The following is a 10479-nucleotide window of genomic DNA, read 5'->3' as shown; positions in this document are numbered from 1 at the left end:
CATCAACGAGGATATATATGATTAGGGGTGTAAACGAGTCAAGTTGCTCGTGAGCTATTCGAGTCTCGATTCGAAAAAATATTCGTTTGAGTTCGTTCGATTAAATTAACGAGCTGAGCTTGAGTCTAATTTCGAGCTCAAAAATATTATCGAACAGAGTTCGAGCTTAACAGTATTTGGTTCGTGAGCTTACGAACATGTTCGTTTAAAGGCTCACGAACGTGTGTGTATATATCATAAATATTATATATTAACGAGTTAAGTTCGAACTAAGCTCGTTTAACTTTTAAACGAGTTCTTTCGAATCGAGTTCGAACCAAACTCGTTTAACTTTAAAACGAGTCATTTTTGAACCGAACTCGAGCCATTCGCGAACTATTTAATTTCATTACGAGTCGAACTCGAGCTTAAAGCTCGAATCGAACTCAAGCTTAAGGAAAATGAACCGAACTCGAACTCGAACCTCTTACTATTCGGCTTGGCTCTGTTCGATTACATCCCTAGATATGATAGTGGCGATGCCAGATGCATTGAGCAACCATCGTCGGTCGCTACATGATCACAACGAGAATCAATCTTAAAATAAACAGCAAGGTAGACCTGCTTCACCTTCATCAGACCTTGCTAAGCACTGTCATTCCTCATGTCATATTCGAGAATTATTATTATTATTTTATATATATATTTTTTATTGATGTGAACTAAATTAAATTAATTTGGTTTGGATTATGATGGAAGCGAGTTGTGATAAATTGGAATAGATTAGAAATTTCGTCTCGAGAAGACGAAACAAACAAAACTAGTTTGAATCAAATCAAAGTTCGTTTGAATAGTAAACCAAGCAAATCAACTAATTAGAACAAACCCTAAATTTTAAACCGATTTAATCAAACCCAAACCCCTTTTTAAGAAAAAAGTTACTGTGTACTCCTAAAATAACTGCCGCCGCTGATTTTTCTGCGCCGCGCGACCGCATCCGCACCCGCGCCCGCGTCTCGCGCAACCGACGGACGCCGTCGCCCGTCCGCGTCCACCGGCGAAAACATCGGGAAGGCAGCCTTTAAAAGGCCGTGCGAGGAGGGGAGTCGAGGCATCAGCCCTTTCCTCTCCTCTCCGTCTCGCCACTGCCGCCGCGAACCAACCGCCGCCGCGAACCAACCGCCGCCGCACCGCTCTGCCACTCACCGCGTGGGCTTCTTCGCGATTCCCTCCTCTGCCCGTCGCCTGCCGCCGGAGCCACCGCCTCCTACCCTGATCGCCGCTGCACAGTCGCCGTTGCTCTGCCCCGCCTCTGTCCGAAGCCGCTGCCGTCGCGTGGAGACACTGCGCAACGCCCGACCGCCCAATCACCGGCGATTGCTGCCGGCCAGATCGCCGCCGGCAAGATCCGACGTCGCCTCGCTTCTCGTGTGAAGAAGGCGCCTCATCGCCGGCCAGACGCCGAACCTCTGCTGCCAACAAATATCACGTAAATATGGTTTTTTTTTTAATTATAGTTAGTTAATTAATTAAGGTTGATATGATTAAACAAATAGTATTCGATTTAATTAAAAGAATTAATCTAGTTTAATTAGAGTATTAATCTGTTTAATTACATATTAATCAGTTTAATAATTAGTTAATTAGTTAATAGTTAGTAATTAGTTATGCTTTGATGGATAACATGATTAAAAGTGATCGATTAGGGTTAGTTAATTTATGCGGTGATAAGTATAGATAGATTTATTAATTAAGGTTATTAATTGATTTAATTAGTGGAGTTAAGTAATTAATTTACGGAGTTAATTATTAGTTAATTTGATAATTGATTAAGAGGTAATTAAAGAGGGATTCATTTCATAGGTTAATTTGGTTAGCGGTTTGATTAATAAATGAGGAGTTGATTTGGAATAGGATTAATTTAGATTAACGGGAGTGTAATTGAGTTAGATTAACCTTAGAAGCAATTAGGATTTTCTTTAATATTTAGTAGTGTTGTATTTGTAAATTTCAGGACATTGATTGGTACGGGAGATTCTTAGTGCAACGGTTCGTCAATCAAGTGGGTACCTTCTATCCTTGGACTCTTAATTTTCCCTGTGCATGAATAAATAAATATTAAATTGATATATGTATATTTATATGTGTATAATCGTTTTTAAAGGGGATTAAAATGACCTTTAAAATATTGAAACAGGGTTAACATAATTAAATTATTAAAGGGTAAATAATTGATTTATTTCCTGTTCGCACATGGGTTCATCTGGGGGATTTAAAATGGGAAAGGGTGTTTTTCAAAATTCAAATAGATATTCTCATTTACTCTGCTATTGATACTTGTCTTTTTGTACTGCTTGACTTGTTATTTCTTATTTTGTTGATATTACATCTGGTTGATACTTGTCCTTACTTGCAAATCTGATTGTGATACCTAAATGAATGAATATGTTTGATTTGATTTGAGTTGGTCATTTAGACCAAGTAGAGAAGATATCTATTGAGAATGTAACCCTTATGGTAATAAATGATGAAAAAGGGTATAACGCAAAAGAAAATAATAAATATTAAAAGGTGTTAACTATGAGCCTAGTTTTTATACCAGAGTTTACCAGAGTACTGGACCATACACCAAAGAGTGGTGCGAGACGTAGTCCTCGGTCCAGAGCACTTGACCGGCCACATATCGTTGTGGTAGAGCGGAGGCCACAGTCAGTGTTTATTTGTCTTCCACCGGTGAGGGCTAGAGAGAAAGCCCGTACGTTAGATAACGTATGCGATAATATATTCTGAAGAGGCGCTGTTAGCCTAGATTATGAGATTTTATTATTTTTCTACTCTGATGATATTGGCTCCTGTTATATTGTTATACACCTGTTGACACTGATGATAGAAATTATTCACGATGAGATTATATTAATGATAATGGGATATGATATGATTAAACAATCAAGATTGATAATACAACATATTATAAATGGAGAATTTAAGAAGTGCTTAAAATGACATTGAGAATTATGATCTACTCTATTTCTCTTGGCTTCTTAAACAAGATTAAATTCATGCACATCTTTTCTTATTACCTAGCCACTTAGCCTTTGGCTAACTGTCTACATTCTTTGACTTCTAGTTGCAGGCATAGGTTAGTAGATAAGGACATCAGAGCTTGGAGTTCTACTGACTGCCCCCATCTCACTACAAGGCGAAATTAGTTTTCTTTCGTATGTTTTGATTTGGATTTTTTTTTGGTTGTGTGGTTTAAGGAATTGTCAAGGATACTGGGAGGTGTTGCCGAAAATTTTTCGGACGGCCTCTCGGGTCGTGACACCTCACTCATATTAGCTAGCACAATCCTTTCACAGCATGTGTTGCAGTCACTCCACATACAAGCATGCCACCGATACTCAAAGAGTTTAAAGAAGATTATGCATAGAAATAGTTGCAAAATGAGCAAGGAACTAAGTGTTAGATAATTGTCATTATTGATCTTTTAAAAAAATAAAAGAAAACAAAATAACTTCAGGTAATTCATGAAGTTACAAATCAAATATAACTCATCTAAATTATTATTATTATTATTTTAACATACATAAATAATTATAATTATTATAATTGATGCATGATAAATATACGAAAATAAAGATGTTATACATATATTGGTCATGATCTCTCAACTTATAAATAAAAAGCATAATAATATTCCATTATATGAATCAATTTGAGTGCTTTCATAAAGAAGGGAAAGAAGAGAAAAAATAATATATGTAAAATAATTACATTGTAATAGTTTCTTCATCAAACTCAAATATGTAAAACATATAGATTTTAACATCCGTTCATAAAATAAATATAATGAACATGTATATTATAATATTAACCTAAAGGTATATTACAATATATTCTACTATTTTATTTGAATTTGTCTATCTTTTTTGCAGTAGTTTTTCTTCATTTGTAAGATTCTTGTATTACTGTATTTAATGGTTTAAATTTCTCTAAATAAAGTGAGCAAATCAATTTTCATTTAGGTGTATTAGAGCTTGACTTGAAACTACTAAAAGAAAAATCCACTGCTACTATTGATTCAAGCGGTGATAAAAAGAAGTCCAAATATAAAGCACAGGAATGGTCTAACAAATTAAGCATTATATTTATGCAAATTACTATTGCAAATAACATTAAGATTACCATTCCACAAATAGAAAATGCAAAGGAATATTTAATGTTTGTGGAAGAATATTTTTTTCTGCCAATAAGTCACTCACTGGTACATTAATGATATAACTCATGACCATAAAGTTTGATGGATCATGTAGTATGCAAGAACATATAATTGAGATGACTAATATTACAATAAGATTAAAGACTTCAGGAATGATTGTGGACGACTCCTTGATTTAATTTATTTTGAACTCACTACCTCTTGAATATGGTGTTTTCGATCAAATTAACTATAATACTGTTAAGAAAAAGTGGAATGTAATGAATTGATAAGAAAATTTATTCAAAAGAAAAATATAGTTAAAAATTTGGGAAGTCATTCTATCAACTTCACTATTCAAGCTGGTAAAGCACTAAAAACAAAAGTCAAGTTTTAAGAAAAAAAGGGCTATTAAAGTTCCTCAAACTAATAAAAGGGAACACAATATATAATGATAAGTGTCACTTTTGTTTTGTAAGAAAGGACACTGCTAGGTATTGGAATACAATTAAAGTTTCATATTGGAAATACATGAAAAAGATCATAGGTTTATAAGATGGAAGATATTTCCATTAGTATGAGGCCTTTTGGGTTGAGCCCAAGAATAAAACCATGAGGACTTAGGCCCAAAATGAACAATATCATACTATTATGGAGATATTTTAATTATCTCAATACTAATAATTGGTATCAGAGCCATGGTTTATGTAGAGCCATATAGGACCCTCAAGAAAAATGAAGGAAGTAGGGGAGGCCCGGACCATGAGGAGAGTGGTAGGGGGCTCTCAGTAGGGGGAGTCTGGACCCGGACCATGAGGAAAATGGTAGGAGGCTCTCAGTAGGGGAAGTCTGGACCTGGACCATGAGGAATGGTAGGGGCTCTCAGTAGGGGAAGTCTGGACCTGGACCATGAGGAATGGTAGGGGCTCTCAGTAGGAGGAGTTTGGACTTGGACCATGAAGAGAATGGTGGGGGGCTCTCAGTGGTCCTTTATTTGAGGGGAGGATTGTTGGGATACAATCAAAGTCCCACATTGGAAATACATGAAAAAAGATCATGAGTTTATAAGATGGAAGATATCTCTATTGGTATGAGGCCTTTTGGGTTGAGATCAAGAACAAAACCATAAGGGTTTAGGCCCAAAGTGGACAATATCATACTATTGTGGAGATATTTTGATTCCATTGGTACTAACACTAGGAGGATTATCCTAAACGAAAGGCTTGGTTCAAAAAAAAGTTATATTAAAAACTTATGTTTATTTCAAATCAAACTTGATTAATTCATAATATTTGGTGGTTTGATTTTGATGCTACTACTCATGTATCCAATATGATGTAGGGATTCCTTACAATCCAAATCACAATCTATGACATCTCAAATTTCTTCATCATATTAGACTTAATATCAACCATAAGAGTAATCAAACGAGCTCATATATATTATGTTATCAACATAAAGGTAAACACTAATATAATCATCTCTACCTTGCTTCTTCACGTAAAGAGTGGACTCATTTTACTTCTTATAAAACTATTTTGTCGAACGTAATCATCAATCTTGCTATACCATGGCCGTGGGCTCCTATAAAATGCCTTTCTTAACTTGTATACCTTCGCCTCTTTGCGTTTAATTATAAAACCTTTAGGTTGAGCTACATAAACCTCTTCTTGCAAGTCTTCATTTAGAAATGTAGATTTGACATCAAATTGATAAATAGACCGATGCATTTGTTTAGCTAATGCTAAGATAATTCTCACAGTTTCAAATCTAGCAATTAGAGAAAAAGTTTATTCGAAATCAATACTTTGTTGTTACAAATACTCTTTTGCAATAAATCGAGCTTTGTATGTCTAAATGATCCCATCAACATGATGTTTTACTTTAAATACCCACTTGAGACCATTTACATTCTTGCCTTCGGTAGATCCACCATCTCCAATTTTCGGTGCTTGCAGTCAAATAATAGAATCAATTCAGCCTACAAGATAATCGCTATCCCATCTGGTATCAATCAAGAATAGATAAGAGGATCACAATAATTTCTAATAATTTCATTCATAAATAAGTAGCATATTTATAGGCTAATTACATAACTCAGACAAGCCACTAACTCTATAATTATACTCATTAACTCAATTAATATCAAATACATTGAACATAGACAATTTTTCTTTTAACCACTAACCATCACTATTACTACTAATTATCACCTTATCAATCCACTAACTCCATCATTAATTTTGAATCATTTACCAATGGTTTCTAATTCTGTTAGAGGTAGGGTCAAGCTGGAAACATTGTTGTTAAGTAATGGTGTTGCTGCTCGAGTTCTTGATGGAAAGTGTAGGTATGCTCTGGGATGACTCTCAACGATGGTATATGTTTCTCTGTCCTTGCTAATTCCAGACCATTTGTGTTGGCTATCATCTTATTGCCCAGGTAATATGTTGATATCTTGATATATAATGTAACCTAATTCTGTAATTAAGGAACTACACTTGACTGAATAGGAAGAAGTCTGCAGTTGTCTGGAAATTTAATTTCTATGCCACGTCTTTGTCTCCTCAGGATCACTGTACTTCCGACATACTGTAGAATTTTCATAACTTCACTTCTAACCCATGGATAGCATCAGAAAGATGGAGCCGTCACACAGAGAGCTAGGTGTACTTCAACGGACTACAGATCGAGAGCGGCGCGTCGAGAAGAAGGCGCCGGGCAAGGACGGTGGCCCTCCGTGCATTTGTGCGACAAGTGGAAGTAGAGTGATTGCACAGGAGGCCAAATCTGAATCACCACAGCAAAGCGAGGTCGAATTGGTTTTATTTTATGATATATTTTGTCTGCAAATTAATATTGTCAAAGTTGGTGCAGTATGGGTTTGTCTTAATTACTGTAAAACTACAGCCTCAAGCTACAGTCCTAATTCTTTAATACTATCATATCAATCAGTGGAAGTGTGGACTGGGCGTCCAAAAAGTTCGACTAGAGACAGACAGTCTATCACAGCAACGATTAATTATAACGAGGTTCATCATCATTTGTTCGTGATTAAGGTGAAGGACAAAAATAATGGAGCTCGGAACTCTACTGTTGCATGATGGAGCACACTTGATGCCACTGCTTCGAGTTACATGGAGAATCAAAAAATCAATCCGATTCCTTTTCGCCGTAGAAACCGCTCCTCCTGTAGCTTGATCATGCCCGAGTTGAGCGAGGGTCCACACAATTATGAGATCCAGCTCATGGATCATTGCATGCAGTATTCATTGAGACTACTGTTGAAACTGGTTGGTGACGAACGCTACGCGTGAATATATATATATTAGAAAGAAAGAAAGAAAGAAAATCTTTTATTCGTTAACAGTCTATTAATTCATTTTTCAAATCTAATTTTAGGAACACTTAATATTTCTATTAGAAGCTTAAAATTCTTCCACCGAAAAGGATAAAAAAATGTGTGAAGAATATTTCCAAAGATGTCCATGTTTCCGGGATAAAGAAAGCTGAGATGGTCGTCTTGTGGACTATATATACTCGAAGTGTAATTAGGATATGCTTCTAATATTCTGTTAGTGCTAATTCACTGATATCCACATGTATCGAAATCAAACGTACAACAAGATAGCTAGTGATTTGATTTCTTTTTCACACTGACAATTGACAACGCAAATCATTGATGGCATCCATAAATATAGATTAATACCGTTTTTTCTTTTATGTTTATCAATATACACGCAAATACATAATGAGTACGTGTAGTATACTAATCTTGAGTGGAGCGGCTCGAGCCGAATGGGCTCTGTGGCAGCACACGGCCGGCGCGGCCCGAACTCAAGTCCACGCCGCAGCTCTCGACGCGGTACCTCGCCGTCGGCGTCACCGCCCCCTCCAACTCGACGCACTCTCGCCGCACCACGCTGCCCCTCGCCGACGTCCTCGTCCCGCTTCCTCCAGAAGCGGCCGTCACGTCGACCGCCTTCTCGCTGACGCACCCCAGCAGAAGGCCCGACCCTGACGACCTCCTCGTCTTACGCAGTGAGCTCGCCCCTTGCTCTACGGAGTCCGACGACATGGAGAAATTAGCGACGCTGGCTGTGACAACGCTCCACTCCACGCTCGCCTCGCTCGGTTCGTATCCGGTGGTGGCGGTCGCCGACTCAGACCCTTCGATGGTGAAGAACGGGTGCGAGCTCATCGATATGCTCTCAATCTCGAACAAGTCGGAACTTGCTTCGCTGAGGACGTCCTCGTCTCGGCCGCCCTCGCCGGCAGTCAATGCGGTGAAGCTGCTTCTTTTCTGTGCTATGGCAAGATCGCCTTTTGGAGTAAAATTGACGCCGAAGTTTACGTTTTGGACGCCCCCGATGACTACTTTCTCCTCTGGTTTGAATTTTGAATTCAGATTTATTGGAGGGAGAGGGAACGGGTCGTAGCGCCGCAGACCAGGGCTGATTCTTTTCAGCCTCGATTCGCACACCAAGTGCTCGTCCTGGGGACGAACCGGCGCTAGCTGGGCTTCCTTGTCGATGTTGATCGCGTGCTTCCTAGCGCAGGAGCAGGGAAACACTCCGAGGAACTTCTTCCCGGCGGCGTCTCGTCGGCCTCCGTCGACGACGAGATGCCCTTGTTTGCCACGGTTGCGGTCGGGGAGTAGCGTGCTGCGGCTGTTGCAGCTCGTCCCCGAGGTGCTGCTGCCGGGCCTGGACACCGAGCGCGGCTGCCTGCGGACCTTCTTCTTGGCGGTCGCCGTCGGGGTTGGCACGCAGCTGGGCTCAGAGGCGTCGCCGTCCATCACGCCGCTGAAATACTTCTCGGCGTCGAAGATTTCGATCTCACCGTCAGGAGCAGTGCTCCGCCGCCGGTTGAAGCCAATTTGGCAGGACAATTGGTTGGTGGAGTTGTCGCCGAGCTCCGGCGGGAAGCTGTTCTCCCGGACGAAGGCGAGGTACGAGGAGGAGGAGTCGCGGGGGTTGCAGGAGCACGGCTCGAAGGCAAAGAGAGTCTTTGGAGTTACTTTGACGGAAGCCATGGTTTCAAACTTGATCAAAGATGGAAGAATCGATTAGGTGAGCAAAGGAATTTAGCAAACAAGATTGAATTTTGAAGCAAAAAATGAAGCTCACCCAAATCTAAGAATGATGAAATCAATCTTCTTCTGTTGAGAAACAAAACTGGTATATCGTTTCAATTGATTAAGAAAGCAGGACGACGAATAATTCTGGTGATATTGGTGTGTTAATTTGGTACATGGCTGAGTTACAGAGAAGTTCTTTATATAGGGCTTTAGCGATGGAATTTCTAGGAAAGGCCTCTTTTTTAAATCTCACCAAAATTAGTTAGAATTGTCAACATTTATTATATTTTATTAAATAATTAAAGATAAAATTGCACCCGTTCATTAAGATCAAAAACATAAGCAATAACAAAGTTCAAATAATTAAATAAATCAATTTAATAGGATAAATAAATAAATAAATTTTAGAAAAATATCATCTAAAGGTAAATCCAAATATGTTGTCTTGGAGTTACTTTCTTTCACTTGGATTACCTCTAAAATATAATTAATGTTATTTTTATCGAGGGCATATCCTTGTATAAGGAGCATTCTCGTAATTCTCATAAACATATAGTTATGAAATTAATAATAGACTGCTAAAAAGTTTCAGTCAGTTCATATTTTAAAATTTTAAGGTAATAAAAATGCTCATGTTCTTTTTATATATAAAAAAGTAAATATTTTTTACAATATCTATTCAATTTTTTTAAAGCATTTTGATTTGATATAAAAATTATAATTTAAATAAAAATACTTAGTCAAACTAAACAAAGGTATTTATAATTTAATATAAAATTTATAAGTTAAATAAAAACTCTTTTTTGAATTAAGGAGAAGTACATATTAAAATTAAATAAATAAAAGAAGCCACTAACTATGATCAAGTGACCCCTCGCAGGACTAAAATAAGGCTTGAAGGGGAACTTCAGTTAGTTTTATTCTTTTCAAACAATAGTGTCCTATATTTAATTAAAATTTAAAATACACTAAAATATTAAATTGAAATATATTTTTAAATGCCAATTAATTCTTAAAATAAAAAGGCTAAAAATGATGCAAACTTTAATATAATTTCATTTTTAAATTTACCAATATTAATTTATGATATATGATTTTAAAAATTAATTTGATAATAATTATATATAATAAAATTTTAGTACTGAAAGTAGAATTTAATTAGTTTGACAACTCGACCTTGTAATATAATTACTGAAACATAATATATTTTTTAATAGTATAT

General features: G+C 37.3%; 1 protein-coding gene across 1 annotated transcript; it reads right to left on the bottom strand.

The window, feature by feature from the left end:
• Window positions 1-7817: 7817 nt before the first annotated feature.
• LOC141833648 (protein PHYTOCHROME KINASE SUBSTRATE 2-like) lies at window positions 7818-9410 on the bottom strand. Its single transcript, XM_074721132.1, has 2 exons — window positions 9307-9410; window positions 7818-9221 (listed from the first exon to the last, which is right to left on the bottom strand). Exon 2 carries the CDS (start codon window positions 9210-9212, stop codon window positions 7947-7949), a length of 1266 nt encoding a protein of 421 aa, XP_074577233.1. The 5' UTR covers window positions 9213-9221; window positions 9307-9410; the 3' UTR covers window positions 7818-7946.
• Window positions 9411-10479: the final 1069 nt, after the last annotated feature.

Source organism: Curcuma longa, chromosome 8 (genome assembly GCF_044706935.1).
Source record: "Curcuma longa cultivar G26 ecotype Majalengka, Jawa Barat chromosome 8, ITB_CL_G26_1.1, whole genome shotgun sequence".
In the NCBI taxonomy this organism is placed as follows: domain Eukaryota; kingdom Viridiplantae; phylum Streptophyta; class Magnoliopsida; order Zingiberales; family Zingiberaceae; genus Curcuma; species Curcuma longa.
The sequence above is the reverse complement of the archived record's forward strand: the minus strand, read 5'-3'. Positions and strand labels throughout refer to the sequence as shown.

Excerpts from the sequence above, each read along its gene's own strand:
- LOC141833648 (XM_074721132.1), bottom strand. The coding sequence starts at position 9,212 with ATGGCTTCCGTCAAAGTAACTCCAAAGACTCTCTTTGCCTTCGAGCCG.